This window comes from Grammomys surdaster, unplaced genomic scaffold, assembly GCF_004785775.1.
Source record: "Grammomys surdaster isolate TR1022 unplaced genomic scaffold, NIH_TR_1.0 276, whole genome shotgun sequence".
Taxonomy (NCBI): domain Eukaryota; kingdom Metazoa; phylum Chordata; class Mammalia; order Rodentia; family Muridae; genus Grammomys; species Grammomys surdaster.
This window is the reverse complement of record NW_021604717.1, coordinates 546,498-564,285: the sequence shown is the minus strand read 5'-3', so window position 1 is coordinate 564,285 and position 17,788 is coordinate 546,498. Positions and strand designations below refer to the sequence as shown.

The 17,788-nt window shown below is 42.4% G+C and overlaps 2 protein-coding genes across 2 annotated transcripts; one reads left to right on the top strand and one right to left on the bottom strand.

Annotated features, from left to right (window-relative positions):
* Window positions 1-388: 388 nt before the first annotated feature.
* On the bottom strand, window positions 389-2,480 carry Tceal7 (transcription elongation factor A like 7). Its single transcript, XM_028776985.1, has 3 exons — window positions 2,432-2,480; window positions 1,555-1,625; window positions 389-1,238 (listed from the first exon to the last, which is right to left on the bottom strand). The coding sequence occupies exon 3, from the start codon at window positions 1,222-1,224 to the stop codon at window positions 928-930; it is 297 nt and encodes a 98-aa protein (XP_028632818.1). The 5' UTR covers window positions 1,225-1,238; window positions 1,555-1,625; window positions 2,432-2,480; the 3' UTR covers window positions 389-927.
* An 11,835-nt stretch (window positions 2,481-14,315) lies between these two features.
* On the top strand, window positions 14,316-15,846 carry LOC114629018 (protein BEX1). The gene is made up of 3 exons (XM_028777002.1): window positions 14,316-14,496; window positions 14,856-14,932; window positions 15,240-15,846. Exon 3 carries the CDS (start codon window positions 15,245-15,247, stop codon window positions 15,629-15,631), a length of 387 nt encoding a protein of 128 aa, XP_028632835.1. The 5' UTR covers window positions 14,316-14,496; window positions 14,856-14,932; window positions 15,240-15,244; the 3' UTR covers window positions 15,632-15,846.
* The last annotated feature ends 1,942 nt before the right edge of the window (window positions 15,847-17,788 follow it).

The following is a 17,788-nucleotide window of genomic DNA, read 5'->3' as shown; positions in this document are numbered from 1 at the left end:
TGTTTTAAATATCACTAGAAAGCAGAGGTTTAAGAAGACACTGAGAGATCAATTCATTGGAAACTCAGTGAAATTTTGAAACATAAGCCACCCCATGCAGGTGCATCAGTAGCTGTGTGGCTATCAGAGAGCAAAAAACCACGGCAGGATATGCTGTAAACAAAGGTGGGATTCAAAAGCTGAGGACTGGCATGGAAGGCCCCACCTCTGCCTTCTGGCAGTGTCCTCCCTCAAAGGGATGGCTCAATACAAGCTGGGTTTCTATATGCACATGCACAAATGAGGTCTCACCAACATAGTGCAGAGTTACTGTCCCACAGCAGTTCTATATCAAATCTCTGTGAAGTGAATAGTTTCCCCATGAAATGATCAAGTCTTAAACATATGTATTTTATAATGCTCAGTTTATTCCTCTGGCTAAGAAATCCAAAGGCAATTTGCAGTTGACATGCCTTTCTTATACTTCTGTTATTAAAAGTTTACTGTTTCACTGCTTTCCAAAAGTGATTTATAAGCCTCTTTCATGTAAGTCTAATTGTTTTCCATTTTGTGATACAAAATTAATAAAACAAATACAGATATGAATATATTCATTTTGTGGAAAGAAAGAGAATCCAGATCACATAGATTAACCTCTTTGGTATGGTATCATTCATAAGTGAACACATAAGGCATGCACAATGGTCTTCAGCTTCAGTTTTGGGTTTACAATAAACTACCAGATGATTGTCCTTTCATATACACGGACAAAACTTCTTATTAAGTTGGTGGGGTGAAATTGAAAAGTGGGATGTGGACAGTATGAGGTTTATACATGAGGTTTTATGGCTGTAACCAAAACTGAAGTATTAAATATTTATAAAACCAAGTGAAAACAGAAAGCAATGGGACTATTAATAACAGAAAATAATTTCTGAGGCCACTGCATTAAAAGGGATGGTCCCGAGAAGAGGTACGGTTAGAATGCAGAGCCCTAAATTTTTTTCTCAGACTTCTTATTTCTTCCAAACACCTTTCCATCTCTTCTTCCTCTCCTGTCATTTCTTCACCTTTAAAATGCCTATAGTCTATGTCTTCTTTAAATTCTTCAAGAGACTGAAGCAGCCTCTGTCTGAAATTCCCTTCCAGTCGCTGGCCTTCAAACGCTCCATAGGGGTGTTCATCCTCCCTCTTTGGCTCACTGCACTTGGGCTTTCCTTCTTTTTCATTGCAGGACTTTTGCATGATTTTGTCCTTTCCTGCTTAAGTCCAGGGAGAGAATGCAGAGGCAAATTACCTTCCTACTTTGAATCCCTTTCTCTTGGAATCCACTTCCCCATACCTGACAGACCCACAGTTCCAGCCTTCAGAAACTGAAAATATCTCAGCTTCTTTAGCTTACCGACAAATCTCCTTTTTTTTTTCTTCCCCACTCCTCAATCTCATCCCATTCTTTTGCAAGGAAATTAGCTGAATGGTCCCTCTGAGCCAGCAAAGCTGCAAATTTTACCCAGCATTATCCCTTCTTAACTCCCACCCTCAGAACCCCAGTCTAAGAAACTCCCACACACTAACCTGTACAAACACAGGATAGTTTCTCGCTTGTTTTCCTGTCAGGAGGTATCTGTGAACACAGATTCCTGGACCTACAAACAGAAACAAGGGATCAGGGAAGAAAGTATGGCGATCAAACACATGTTATTATTATCCAGAATCTGGGATTCTCCTCAATATGATAGTTCGAAGTATTCTACTGCCTGGTTCCTTTCCAATAGCTATCCTTTAGTCTAGAATTGTGTGCCTGTTTGCCCACCCTCACTCTCAGACTTGGCCTTTGTAAGACTCAGCATCTCCGATCCCCCATTTTGACCCCACCATTGCAGGTTAGCATTGAATGAGGTGAACCATTTTTAAAATATCTCAGTATTTCTTGTCTCTGTCCCACAATTTCAGCCTTTCCCCATACATTAACTCATTTCAGGGCTACCATGCTCTCCAATGCATTGGGGAAAACAAAGAAAAGGCAAAGTTTTGCAGAACAAGAGAAACCCTATCACTAGATTGCTAGATGTTTCTCAACCCTTTCCCATGCTTTCTGCTTTTTTGCCAAATAGGCAATTATTGGAACAGCAAGCTGCCTGAGTGCGTAAAGGCACTTGCTGCTTAGTCTGAAAATCTTAGTTCAGTCTCTGGGATCCACATGGTAGAAGGAGAGAACCAACTTCTACATATTTTATCTGACCTCCATGTATATGTAGTGAAACATGCACTCACAAACATGCATGCAAATAGACAAATGTAATTAAAAATTAAAACATATGCAATTATCTATCTCCCAATTAGAGATATAGGGAAACAAGTCTAGATGGATTCTCTTCTCGTTCAGCCACTATCAATCCAAGGGTTCCTGGTGGTTTCTGTATACCAGTCTGCTGGGATTTAAGGAATTTACCTTCTCTTCCCGTTGGCCACGAGTATTCAGGGCAGTAAAGATCTCGTACACAGAGGAGAAAGAAACCTGGATATATAATGACTTGGGCTCACGTCAGCTTTTAATCACGTGAGGATTATGTCATCTTCCAACTCTGGTCCCTAGTTTCCCCTCCCATCAGCACTACTGCAGAAGTAGACCTGTCTACTAACCTCCCACCCCCACCACACCAGGCCCTGTCACTCATTTTTGCCTTTGCTAATTTCAGAGGTCAAAAGTGGCCCCTTCTCCTTATGGTTGGAATGTGCCTTTCTCTGATTACCAGGGAGGGGCTGCATCTTCCATGGTTATATTAACCATCATTCCTTTTTTAAGGGTTGTGTTGAGAGAAAGGATTACTCGTCCTCGTCTTGGTTGAGAGAACAGAAAAGAAGCAGTCTTACCTCTACTCACCCTTCCATCCAGCATAAATATCATTTTCCTTATAGTCTAATTTTTGAAGCCAAATTGGAGGATACAATATAAACTAGGTAATGAGGTCATAATTGGGTTTACATATTTTTACTATTTTTCAGATATCTTCCTATTTTTCAATTTTCCTTAAACACAAGTCTCATAATTTGAAATATGGTAAAGATATGCATATTTGGAAAAAAGATTAAAAATAGGAAGATAAAAAGACCCAAGCACCTGTTCCAGCTAATGAAGTCAGAATATAAATATATACCTTTCAGTCGGACACATTTTTAGAAGCTCAAAATGTACAGAGCAGTTGGAGCATGCCCTTTCACAGAGACTTCAGAGTAGGTGAAGTCCTTCTGTCACATGGATAACTAAGACTATAATCCTACAGCACTTTGTCTCAGATATGCAGATCTCAGAAGTCAATCACAAATATCTACTACTTTGATTACACATTTTCACAGATTGTGCCTTGCCATATTTTTTTTATTCCCTTGAAGATTGTCCCTGAATATATTACTTTTAAAAATCTTTATCTCAGTAAGAACATTTTTTGGTTTGTTTGTTTCTCTCAAACATTCCTGTCCCACCTAGGTTTTCCTAGACTTTATTCAGCTAGTCACAAAATTCACCACCCATCAAAACAATCATTTCCTGCTAAGGATTCTATTACTTATATAGATGGATTTGTTTACATGAAAATAAGCAATGGATGGGTGGGGGGTGACTACGAAAAGTTCTTCGGTCTTGTTTATTAGGAACTCCGTAGCTCATTTTTAATGTAATCACTACTAGTAAGCTTGATGTAAATGATTCCAGAAAAAAAGTTAAGTGGGCAGAAGAAGAGATCTTTTGAAAAGTAGAGCTTTGTTGCACCCATTTGTAAGGAATGACTAGCTTTAAAAGAGAAATCAGCTAGTGACCAGCCAGAGAAGAAACGAGGCTCTGAGTCCAACAGCTCACTAAAAACTACTAACACATTTGTAATTTAAGAAGTGGATCTTCTTATAATTGAATGCTAATATGACACTGGCATTATCAGCACCTTCATTTCAGTCTTGTAAGAGATGTTAAAGTGAAACCATCCAACCTAAACTGTTCGAAGGTCCTCAGAAATTGACAGGAAAAGGGTGTGTTGTTCTTCATCACTATGTATACATATGCCATATAATTTGTAATCCAGAAATAGATAACATATTATTTACTTGGCTTATGGGACAAAGGCAACTTAATGTGAAAGGTTTCATTTCTTTTCTTTTTAAGACAGGGTCTCTCTATACAGCCCTTACTGTCCTAGAACTCACTATGTAAACCATGCTGAGCTTGAAAGGCATGTACCATCATGTCCAGCTGAGAGGGAGTTGTTTTAGCTGGTAGTTTAAGGGTACAGTCTGTCATGGAAACAGAAGCTTTGGGCAGCTAGATGCCTTGCATTCACAATGACCAGACAAAGAGACAAATGCTGTCAGTTACTTAACTTTCTCCTTATAGAGTACAGGACTCAACCACATGGAGTTGTACTATCCATAGGTAAGATGGGTCTTTCCACCTTAATCAATCTAATCTAGATAAGCTTTCACAAGCATGCCTAAAAGCTTGGTGCCTAGGTGATTCTAGATCATGTAAAACTGAAAATGTTGACTATCACAGATAACTAAACATATACGGCAAATCAATAAACCAGTACAAACTACTGATGAAGACAGCCATTACAATGAAGCTAGACACAAAAGAGCACATGCAATATAATTCCACTTACATGGTGTTCTTCTTCTGAAAGCTCTGCCTGTAGTGACAGGAGTTGGAACACTGACCTCCTGGAATGAAGGGCATTTGGAGTACTGATTGCAAAGAAGTGTGACACTCTGGGGTAATACTAAAATTGATGTGATTTTATGAGGGTGCATGTTTGTTTTTATTACTTCTTTACTGGCAGAACTGTTATTTACATTACAAGGAATTATACACATGAAAAAGACATTTCAAATGAGTAATAACAAATGCATGCCTACATGAAATCCTTCTTATTATGTGAAAAATTTATATTACCCAAGAAATTCATGCTCCTTTTCAGTCACAACCACACAGGAGGAGATTTATGGTTGTAAAAAGCCCTGGGAATACTTTAGGCTAGATAGAATCTTCTTGGTCATCTTAGCTCTCTTGCACTTTCATCTTAGGTAGGTATTATCTGTGGACTGAGGGAAAATAGGAATGAAATATTGAATGAATATATACATACCTGTGTACCTATATTTATGTATATATGGAATTTTAATATATGTCAATAAGTATATACATGTATGCACATACACATATAGATACACATATGCAATGCACTTTTGAAATCAAGACAAACATAGACATTTGGCTACAAGACCTTAAACCGCGCCTATAACAACTATTTTGCCCTTGTCTAGATGATGCTATTCTGTGTTTATAAGAATGCGTTTAACATTTAACTCTTTGTCAATGCTGACATTCATCTTTAAATGAGGTCTTGTACTATTATCATTAATTAACCCAGTGTGTCTTGTTACTTTTTGTAGTCACCCTGCCTGTTCCTTGTCTAATTCTCCTGCCTTCCATAATCAGTATGCCTTGTATTCACTTTTGACAGCTGCATCTGGCACTTTCCCAGTTTGTGTCCTTATCTTACATGTGAACTGTTAGGGCAGATGATTCTCTAGTGCTCTTTCTTCTATTTTCTCTCTTTCACCTCCAGAGATATCTATGTAAGATATGCAAGGTCACTTCTCTGGTTAGTGCTATGGATAAGAGTCCGCTCAGGATTTAAAATGAGGTTGGTCCCAATCTGCCGCAACATTCTCTTCTAAGTTCCACATACAACTGCCATCCTTTTATGCACGATAAGTTAACAGTTATTCTTTGACTTTTCCTGATGCCTAGCACTACATTTTTTTTTAATTTCTTTTTTTTTTGAACATGAAATGCTTTTTTATAGCATGTTTTACAAGGGGAGGGGGTAAGAGGGTCCAGGTGGTGGAAAAGTACAAAATCTTCTTGGCCTGTGCCTTGAAACATGTCATGGTCTATATGGTACACTGCCTTGAATTATGATCTACCTGCAGTTCTTCAGAAGATATGGTACACTGCTTGAGTTATGGTCTCCCTGCTATTCTTAAGAAGACATGGTACTCTGCTTTGAGTCTATCTGCAGTTGCTAAGCAGGATCTTGCAGTTGCCAAGCTTCAGAGGACATTGTGCAGGTGGGAAAAGGTAGGGAGTAAGGATAAGGGCGAGGGTCCTGGCTTCTGGCATCTCCCCCTTCTCTGTTTAGTTAGAGAAGGCGTCTTATGTTCAATCCCAACTATGTGAGTTTTGAATTTGGATGTCTAATTATGGGGGGTCTTAGACAAGTTCACAACCCCAAAACACTGATGTGAGACAAGTCACATCGATGGTCGAAGGCTTTAGGCTGTCGACGATGGGCAATGTCAAGGGACTCTGATGTGGGTGAAAGGAGGGTGAGAGCCCTGTCTTAGGCCACGTAGGCTGCACCCACTCCCAGCACCACGCACTCCTTTTCGGCTGCATTGGGTGGGCCCCTGGGAAGTGGACCTACAATAATCCCGTCATTGGACTAACTCACAGCCATCCTAGTCTCTTGTAAATATTCAAGTTACCAACCATTTGTCAGTTTGGGGTGTAATATTGTCATAAAGGAAGGCTCCCCAATGTTAGCGGCCATATCAAGGGTGGCCTTGGTTTAGGAAAAAGCCAATTTTTGTTGTGGTGATCAAGAGGCCAAGCTCTCTAGCGAGAGAAATGAGGGCAAAGCCAGGCATACCAGGAACCCTTCTGGAGGGCGTGGAAGTCTAGGGGTCGACCGTAGGGGGAGGCAGGGGAGCTGACAGCTGTGTCAGTCTCCTGCGGAGTCACTTCTGGATCCTCTGCAATTTTCAGCTGATGGTAATGAACTTCAACTGCCTTCTTGATGGCAGCATCAACCTGGTTCCGTGGACGACAGGTCACGGGCGATGATCTCTGTCTTGCTCAATCTTGATGTCGTGCGCACATCCTCTCAATGAGGGTCCGTCCGGATGGGTCCGTGCCTCGAGCCCCACGTCTGGGTGCCACTTGACCCGACCGGCGGGTCCTGGTTATTCGTGGGGGCGAGGAGGACTGCAACCTGCTATTCTTCAGAAGATATGGTACACTGCTTGAGTTATGGTCTCCCTGCTATTCTTCAGATGATATGGTACACTGCTTTGAGTCTATCTGTAGTTGCCAAGCAGGATCTTGCAGTTGCCCAGCTTCAGGGGACCTTGTGCAGGTGGGAAAAGGTAGGGGGTGAGGGTAAGGGCGAGGCTCCTGGCTTCTGGTCCATCTGGGTTAGAACTTCTAATAGCAGGCATCACGGGTGATTCAATTTTACCTGGAAAGAAAAAAGAGGGGGATTCTCAGGGAGATTTCTCTTCCCTGGATGTAAATTGTTATTCATCGTATTTATGATTGGGCCTGGCTTTGTGAGGGTATCTATTTTTTTCATTAATATTTGTGGTAGCCGGATAGCTGTGCCTTCTGTGGTATTGGGCAGGCATATCAGTCCTCGGCTCCATAAGGGAAGTGGGACTGGGGCATTCCCTTTATGGGTATGAGGGTCCTTCCCCATATCTGTGGCAAAGTTTTGTTGGTCTTGGTGGTGCCCGAGGTCACCAACATGGTCAGCAAGAGATTTGCCATGAGCTTTCAGCTTTAGAGAGAGAAAAGTGAACAAGGCATGATGGAGAGTATTTCAGGGGGACTCCTTCTGAGGGGGTACCGTTCCCCCTCTTTTGTTTTTAAAGCCAATTTTTCAGAGTTCTTGTAAAATCAGGGCAGAAGCGCCAACAGTTGCTCCTTCCACACTCAGAGAGTCATGAAGGCCTTATTTAAGGATATATAAATCTATATTAATAATCTTTTGTCAAAGGACTTTTATAGCTCGACTGACAATTAATCAGACTATATGATATATCGATTAGAAATAGCTTTTTCTACTTTTTGTGAGATTACCTCTCTTTTGTCAATTAACTGTTGAGGAAGTTAGGGTTTACCTCTCTCTTGAGAATATTGAACAGAGATTTAAATTCTTTTGTGGAGAGCTTAAAATAGTATCTTAGCCAATTTGCATCTCCTAGAAACTTTTGAAATTAATTTAAAATAAATAGACTCCCTTTTTTTTAAATCCTTTATCTGTGTGGGGTTTTTATTGGGTATTATACGTATTTACCTTTCAATGTTGTCTCCTTTCTCATTCTCCCCCCAAATCCCTTATCCCCTACCCCTTCCTCCTAATTTTTGTGATGGTGTGCTCCAAACATCCTCCCAGTCCCATCTCCCTGCTCTCGAATTCCAACACAGTAGGGGATCCAAACTTTTGGGGACCTTGGCCCTCCACTTTCACTGGAGTCTAACAAGGTCACCCTCAATTCCCTATACAGGCGCGTGAGTCCCTCCCTTTGTGCTCTCTGGTTGGTGATTTAGACTTTGGGAGTTCTGGTTGAAACTTTTGATGCTCCTTCTAAAAAGGACCAACGCATTCATACTTTGGTCTTCCTTCTTCTATGTGAGTTTTATGTGGTCTATATGAAGATTCTTAGAAATTGTGAGCTTTTGGGCTAATATCCACTTATCAGTGAGTGCATACCATGTATGTTCTTTTGAGATTGGGTCATCTCACTCAAGATGATATTTTCCAGCTCCATCCATTTGCCTAGGAATTTCGTGAACTCATTGTTTTTAATAGCTGAGTAGTACTCCATTGTATAAATGTACAACATTTTCTGCATCCATTCTTCTGTTGAAGGGCATCTGGGTTCTTTCCAACTTCTGGCTATTATAAATAAGGCTGCTATGAACATGGTGGAGCATGTGTCCCTGTTGTATGTTGAAACTTCTTTTGGGTATATGCCCAGGAGTGGTATAGCTGGGTCCCTAGGTAACGCTATGTTCAATTTTCTGAGATACCGCCAGACTGCCTTCCATAGTGGTTGTACCAGTTTACAATCCCACCAACAGTGGAGGAGTGTTCCTCTTTCTCCACATCCTCGCCAACATGTACTGTCACCTGTGTTTTTGATCTTAGCCATTCTGACTGGTGTGAGGTGGAATCTCAGTGTTGTTTTCATTTGCATTTCCCTGATGACTAGGGATGCTGAACACTTCTTTAGGCTAGCACTACATTCTTAAAGGCAAGTTCTACACAGATGAGAACATATTCTCTCTAGATGGTGGTTTAGAGAAAGGTTGAAAGGAGGAGTGGGATGTTTTGATCAGTAGGTAGTAGGAGAAGACAATGATTAGGCTGGCCAGATAGAAAATATTTTAGGAAATACGTGGACCAGCATCAAAAAGGGTAGGCAGGACCTAAATTTAGGATGAGATGTATGGAAGAGACCTGTCAAAGGAAGCTAAGCCATAGAACCTTATAACATAGGTAGAGGTCCCCTCACTCCATCTTTAGGGTTGTTTATTGGTTTTTGTCTGAAAGAGCTTTTGTGTAAGTACTTTATGACACAAACCCAGGAATTCTCCTTTGCATTCCCCCAAGGACTTTTGATTTGTTGGAGACAGGATCGTATGTAGCCAAAGCTGACCTCAAACTTCCTGTGTAGCTTCCTTAAAATACTGACTCTTCTTCTTATGTCTCCCACATACTGTGATTACAGGTATACACTACCAAGCAAAGTGGACATTGAGGATTTTCCCGACTTATTTCCAGGTCATGCTGTCAAAATTCATCAACATTCTTGTATAGAAGTGTGCTAACATATTCATCCATCATTGAAGTCATACATACTGTGATGGTTTCTATATGCTCAGCCCAGGGAGTGGCACTATTAGAAGGTGTGGCCCTATTGGAATAGAAGTATCACTGTGGGCTTTAAGACCCTCAACCTAGCTGCCTGGAAGTCAGTATTCTGCTAGCAGCCTTCAGATGAAGATATAGAACTCTCAGTTCCTCCTGCACCATGCCTGCCTGGATGCTGCCATTATCTTGCCTTGATGATAATGGACTGAATCTCTGAACCTGTAAGCTAGCCCTAATTAAATGTTATTTTTTTTATAAGAGTTGCCTTGGTCATGCTGTCTGTTCACAGTAGTAAAACCCTAACTAAGACACACAGATTATGAGACATTCATACTAAGGAAATAATCAAAATTATACTAGAGATATAGTTCAATAAGTCAAATGCTTACCTAGCATGCATAATGGTCTGGGTTTATTCCTTAGCTGTACATAAAACCTGCCACGTACTTGAAATCTCAGTATTCAGGAACTAGAGGAAGGAGGATCAGAAGATTAAAAAATTCATGGTCATTCTCAGCTATGTAGAGAGATCAAAGCCAATCTGGGATACATAATGCCTGTCTCAAAAAAATCAAAATTATATAAGTTAAACTGTGATATAATTATTCATTATATATTTAGTGATCAGATTTACTTTATCCACACTGATAGTCACCTGGTCAATATTAAATACAAATGGAGAAAACTTTTTATTATATTAAAATTATTATGTGTTTTTATTATATTATTCCAAATCATCAACTTTGCCAGAGTTCAGGGATCACTCATTTTAGCCACAGCTGCTAATTGTCCCTGGTGATAATTTGCCTTATATTTCCTTGCCTAATAATACTTCATTAAATCCTCCTATATTGTCTATTTTATGTTGCTTTGTAGAAAATTATATCAAAGGTAATAATTTATATAAGCCAGTTAATCTACATTTGGGTGTATTCTAGTCTATTTTTCTTGCATTTGTATTACTAAAATGTGGTGTTTATTTTTTTAAAGAAAAGGTCTCATGTAACCCATAATAGCCTCAAGCTCACTATGTAGCCAAAGACATTCTTTTTTTTTTTTTTTTTTTTTGGTTTTTCGAGACAGGGTTTCTCTGTATAGCCCGGGCTGTCCTGGAACTCACTCTGTAGACCAGGCTGGCCTCGAACTCAGAAATCCGCCTGCCTCTGCCTCCCGAGTGCTGGGATTAAAGGCGTGCGCCACCACCGCCCGGCACCAAAGACATTCTTAAACACTTGATACTTCCTGCTTCTATCTCCTGAGTGCTGGAGTTCTAGATATGCACAAAGTACAATCAGTTTTATATGGTGTTGGAGATTGAGCCCAGGGCTTTATACACAGCATGCAAGCACTCTACCAATCGAGCTGTATTTCCAGTCCCTGAAATACATTAGTATCCGCAAATCTTCCCAGATATTTAGGTATGTTTTCTGTAAATTGAAGTAACTATATCAAATACTTTTTATAAGAATTATGAAAATTGCCATTATATGGTCCTATAAAAAGAAGGTGCAAAATTATATCTTTCTGACAACCTGACAATTTTTCAAAAGAAACTAGACTGAGGCTGAGTGAGGTAGATCAATGGGTAAAAAGGAACTTGCTGCTAAGTCTGATGACCTCAGTTTGATACCCTAATGGGTTTGATAGCAAGGTGGGTCGAGAAAACTGATTCCCAAAAGCTGTTCTCTGACTTACACACACATACACACACACACACACACACACACACACACACACCAATGAGTAAAGCAGAACAGTTGGAATGAGTACGCTGCTGCAACAGGCTAAGTAGTAACAAGAATACTGTCTGCAGCCAAGAAATTTTTATGCTTTAATAATTTATCATGACAAGAATACTATTAGGCCAAAAAATTTACTCCAACAGACTATATTAGCTCATACCGCTATCTATGGCAGAGGCCCAAGGGCACTTGGAGATTGTGCAGGTCCTCATGAGATTCAGGTGTAACTCAGCTAAGTACAAGCCTGGATAGCAAGAGGTTCCCTTTGTGAACACTATGCATCCTACGGAATCAGAACAAGAAGCAAGACCACATTTTCTGGGAGTAGGATAGTAAGTGCAGGATTTTATTCTGAAAATTAGTGTTGCTAATCTAAGGAAAGAATAAGCTACTGATGCAAACAATGACAGATGAATCTCAAAAGATAGCTCAAAGGCTATCAGCTAAAGTGGAGTGTGTTTAACATGATTTGTTCCATGATTTTCAGAATAAGCAAATGTAACCTATACAATATAAACCTGACCATTTTTGTCTGACTGGAAAGCCGTGGCCTTTCTGACTGTGAAGGTTCACAACATAACTTATCCGGCAGAGGAAAACAGTCTCTATCTTAATAGTCATTTATCTGTTGATAAGTATGTTAAATATTAAATTATATACTTTAACTATGACTATATTGGGTTGAGGATGTAGGTCAATAGTAAGATGCTTGCCTACTGAGCTAGAGAGATGGTTCAGCGGTTAAGAGCACTGACTGCTCTTCCAAAAGTCCTGAGTTCAATTCCTAGCAACCACATGGTGGCTCACAACCATCTGTAATGGGATCTGATGCCCTCTTTTGGTGTGTCTGAAGAGAATGACAGTGTACTCACATGCATAAAGTAAATAAATAATAAAAATTAAAAAAAAAAGATGTTTGCCTACCGTGCAGGAAGCCCCAGGTTTCATCCTCAACACTGCAAAATTAAAATGTGTACATTTTATTATATGTCTTTAGTGCTTTCATCATTGTTTTAGTTTTCATATATAGCTTACTTCTAAACATTTCACCTTTAGTGAGAAGGTGGTGTTTATTCCCAGCACTCAAGAGGCAGAGGCAGGCAGATCTCTGAGTTCGAGAACAGTCTGGTCTATTGAGTGAGTTCCAGGATAGTCAGGCTATGCAGAGAAACCTTTTTTGAAAGGCTACTGCTTAGTCTTTTTTGAAAGGAAAAAAAAACCTCACATTTAAAGTTCATAAAGTATATAAGTAATACTTCTGCGTTTCAATTTCCAATTGCTCGTGACTAGCATATCAAATAAAAGTGTATTTTGTTTTGTTAATTATATACCTGAAACCTTCCTGCACTGACTTCCCAAGTCTCTGGGGGCTTGCCTTCCCCCTGTCCTCTACTCCTCCTGTCCTCTCAGCCACCAAAGCTGGTCCTGAAATAGATTTACAGTATACAATTTAAGATTATTTCAATACAGGCTCATTGACTTGCAAATGCATATGAACCATTTGAAGCAGAAATTTCTGAAAGAGATTTGTTCGTTTCTTTTCATTCTGAAGATCTGACAAGGTTTTATAGCACAGTAAATGCTGGCTCACCTCATGAAGATGCCTTGCGTGTCTAGGGGCCCCTCACAAGGGGAACATCAGCTGCCCTATCCTTTTCCAAGGTCCAAAAACAGCAGCTGCTGCCTGTGGAGTCTATATTTATATAATGACTTAGCAGGAGAGACAGATGGTTGGCGTTTTTTCCCCCAAATTTAATCCTGTTTTTCAAATAAGACTATTTTTTTAATGAGACAAGATCTCCTCAGCCTAGGCCAGTGTTAAACTAGAAATCCTCCTGCCTCAGTTCTCCCACTGCTGGGCTTTACAAACAAGAGACACCATTCCTTTTCTTTTTAAAAAGTTTAACACAAATAGAATTACATCGCGTTTCCCTTCCCAAGCCCCTTCCTTCTCTCCAACTCCTCCCATGCTCACCCCATTCTCAAACCAAAAGCCTCTTCTTCCCCCTTATTATCATTGCATATAAAAGATACATACTTTTTGTGACCACCAAAAGAACACTATGGGAATCCATTAAGAAATTTTAAAAATCAGACAGGCAGTAGGTAAAATCACTAAATCACACGCCTTTAGTCCGAGCAACTCAGGAGGCCGAGGCGGGCAGATCTCTGAATTCCAGTCCAGCCTGGACTACAGAGTGAGTTCCTGAACAGCCAGGACTGCATAGAGAAACATTGTCTCCGAGGGAGGGAAGAAAGAACTGAGAAGAGAGGAGGGGAGGGAGGGATGGAGGGACAGAGGGACTGAGGGAGGCAGCTTTTTAAAATCTGTATAAGCCCATTTCTTTTCTTTTTTTATAGTATAGAATAGAGTTTATTCAGGGCATGGGGAGGGGAGTTCAGAGGGTAGTAGACGCAGAAAGACGAAGAGAGTAGAGACGTAGAGCCTGGCCATGACCACGTGGAGAGAGGAGGAAGGGACCGGGGAAGGGGAGGGGGAAGGGATCAAGAGATCAAGAGAGAGAAAGAGTGTAAGAGAGCATAAGCCCATTTCTTGACTAACTTTTCCCATATATTTTATGGAAGGAAAAATGAAAAGCTGAGCGGACAGCAGAAGGAAGGAGGCACAACCTGGGAGAAAAGAGAGAGGGGAAAATCAATCCCCCAGACAACTGGGATGGCCAGCAGTCCATAAAGCACACACATGGCCCTTCTTTTTGTCAGGCCATGAAATGCCCAAGGCTCAGAGACAGGGCCCAGGCTGGAAGACTTTAAAGGGACCCAGAGGTGAAGAAGGGACCTGAACTTTGCACAGCAAGACACTGGGGGGGGGAAGCGGGGCGGGGGCCGGGGGCGGAGCTTTGGCTTCTGACGCAAGTGGCACGTGACTAGCCCACGCAGGCTCACACCCCTCGCTGGGTCTCGGACCTGCCCTGGCTCACTCTCTTCCAGCCCGCCATCCCTAACGGAGGCACCTGTTCCTGGTGGCGCAGCTCCTGGTGGCGCAGAGCGCGCGGGCCCGGGCGGCGCGGAAAGCAGCAGCAGGAGGAGGAAGAGCGGAGCAGGTGAGAGGGACAGCGGCCCGGACCCGCGGAGCCCTTGGTCGGGGTCCCGCGGCCGCCAGCCAGGCCGTCGCAGCGCAGGCCAAGGCTGCAGGTGGCCGTCCCCGTGTGCACAGCGGCGCGGCGGCCGGACGGGGAGGGGGGCGGGGGACGCGGGCGGAGACCCTCGGGGAGTAGGAGCATGCACCCCGCGACAGGTTCCCATAGACCCCAGCATCCCTGCATCTGGGGGGCCCAGGGGTGGTCGGCGGGGTGGGGCAGAGGCGGCCGAGGCGGCGGGAAGAGCCTGGGCGGTGGCGCTCGGGACAGTGCCACAGGTCCTCCCTCCCACCCACTCACCCATCCTTCTGGGTTGATCGCAGGTCCGAGGAGCAGAAGCTTCGCGGCACACCTGGTGGTGAGCATCTCTAGCAAGAGGAGAAGGCAAGGATAGGCCCAGGTAGGTTCTGGGGACTGAGAGGGGGAAAGGGAACGTGCGCAAATCTGGGTATGTCAGAGCCCTTCTTGCCCCCCTTTACCAGATTCTTCTCTCCCATCCTATTCTTCCATTTTGATGACGCAGATGCATCAGATGTATCTGCAGGAAACACGGTGGGCTTTGGGGAGAGGTGGGCCGGATTTGAGCCCTCTAGAGAGCTATGGGCCTTTCAGGTGGGGAAGTGAATTTTGAAAGGTGCAAAGCAGAGACTCTTGTCCTCGTTGCTGATCAATCCACGAAGAAATCTTTTCCTTCTCTTGCTTCTTAGGAGTAATGGAGTCCAAAAATCAAGAAGTAAAAGATCTCAACATGGAAAATGACCACCAGAAAAAGGAGGAGAAGGAAGAAAAGCCGCAAGATACTATCAAAAGGGAGCCAGTTGTGGCCCTGACTTTTGAGGCTGGCAAAAACTGTGTGCCTAGAGGAGGTCGCAGGCGGTTCCGGGTTAGGCAGCCCATCGCTCACTACAGATGGGACCTGATGTATAGGGTTGGGGAGCCCCAGGCAAGGATGAGAGAGGAGAATGTACAGAGGTTTGGGGAGGATATGAGACAGCTCATGGAGAAGTTACGGGAAAAGCAGCTGAGCTATACCATGCGTGCTGTTAGCACCGACCCCCCTCACCATGACCACCATGATGAGTTTTGCCTTATGCCCTGAGTCCTGAGGTTTCCTCTGAAGGTGATATGGGGACCCCTGCTTTGTGATGTACAAGTTTCGAGATTGCTCCTTTTGTGTAGATCTCCTCCTGTTACCAGCTTCTAATTGAAACTTGTGTTTTTTTACTCAGTCTATAATTCTTTTGTTAGCAGAATCAGTTGCATGGGAAGCTCCACATTACATACTGTATACCTAATAAAGCAGATTAAAAGGCATGCTCTGTACTTACTCTTTTCTATATATAAGAATATGAACAGCCACATGGGTGGAGTAAGTAGTGCTGGTCACTGGAATAACTGAAAGGCATTTTCTTTACATTTGTTTTCAAAATTGAACATATGACTTAACGAAGAATTTGGTAGCTTAAGAGATGACTTAGCTCTACCAGAGGACACAGCTTAATCCCCAGCACCCACGGGGCGGCTCACAACCATCTATAACTCTAGTTTGGGGCTGTCTGATAACTTTGGGCACCAGGCACACATGTGGTACACAGACATACATGCAGCCAAACACTTGTGCATGAAATCCTTTTTTTTAAATTATTTGCATTCTAGCCATTGCCCCCCTTCCTGGTCCCCCCACACAATTCCTCACCCCATTCCCTCATCTTGGAGAGGGTGCTCCCCTTCTCTGCCCCCTCATCTGTCCTCCCTCGGGCCTAAAGTCTCAGGATTGGGGCATCTGATCCCATTGAGGCCTGACCAGGAAATCCTCTGTTATATATGTGCTTGAGGCCTTGAATCAGCGTGTTTGCTGCCTTCCTGGTGACTCAGTCTCTGGGACTTCCTCCCTCACCCTACCCTCCAGGTCTGAGTTAATTAAGACTGCTGGTCTTCCTATGAGATCGTTCTCCCCTTCAGCTCCTTCAATCCTTCCCCTAATTACTCCATAGGTGTCCCTGACTTCAGTCCAGTGGTTGGGTGTAATAAGTATCTGGATCTGTCTCAGTCAGCTATGCATAAAATCTTTAAAAATTAAAAGTATTTTTAATGATAACCTTATAAAAAATTAAGTGAGTACTTTCCAGACTTGTGACATGATCTCAGATTTAGTTTATCATCTGGCATCTGTTACTGAGAAATGATAAGTCTATTTAATATCTACCCTTATGCTTATGAGTAAGATGAAAATAAGTCACCTCAGGGCTGCTATATGAACTAAATGAGGTAATAAGTTTGTGAGCTTTTTCAGTTTTTCATTCTCTTGGCATGTGGGTAACCTAAACCGTGAGATGTTTTCAGTTATTGGGGGGTGTTTGTAAGAGGTCTCTACTCAAAGGTCCTGTGGGACAAAGAATGGGTACAAATTGTTTTACTGTGCCTTTTTCTCGTCCTTTCCCCCTAGAGAGTCTACGTACTAGATTACAGGTTCCTACACCAGACCCAGACAGATACATATCTCCAAAGTGAGAGATTCTCACTGATTACTCTGGAATGCTCATTGTATTGAATCCTGCTCTGTGCCTGCAGCTAGATTCCTTTCTGTTTATCTTTTTGGTAAAGATTGCTTATCTGGGGAAATTATCTCTCTAGTTGAGCAGATGTATGAGGCAACAGCTCACTGAATGAGACAGTTGCTCAAGACAGTCCACATTAACCTGAAACTTAGGAATGTACAGAATTTTGTTCTGTACATACTGAGTTGGTCATGTCAGTGTATCATGGTTTTAATTACATGGAAAAAGGTACATTTTCTTTATGGAAATTGATTTTTTGTGGTACGGGGTGGTGAACACAGCCTCGTGCATACCAGGCATGCCAATATTTTGCAAATATAAAAAACTTTAAGTCCACTGGAAGACCAACAGAGTCAACTAACCTGGACCTTTGGGGCTCTCAGAGGTTGAACCACCAACTAAAGAACATACACAGGCTGGACCTAAGCCTCCCTACACATATGTAGCAGATGTTCAGCTTGGTCTTCATGTGGGTCCTGAACAACCCTTTTGGCTATACCAAAAGCTATTACCTATCTGTGGGATATGTTCTTCTAGCTGGGTTGCTCTGTCTGGCCTCAGTGGGAGAGGATGAGCCTAGCCTCACAGAGACTTGATGTACCAGGGTTAGGAGGATACTCAGAGGGTCCCCATCCACACAGAGGGGACAGGGAGGAAGCATGGGGGAAGGATTGTGGTAGGGGGTGACTGGGAGGGGG

Excerpts from the sequence above, each read along its gene's own strand:
- LOC114629018 (XM_028777002.1), top strand. The coding sequence starts at position 15,245 with ATGGAGTCCAAAAATCAAGAAGTAAAAGATCTCAACATGGAAAATGAC.
- Tceal7 (XM_028776985.1), bottom strand. The coding sequence starts at position 1,224 with ATGCAAAAGTCCTGCAATGAAAAAGAAGGAAAGCCCAAGTGCAGTGAG.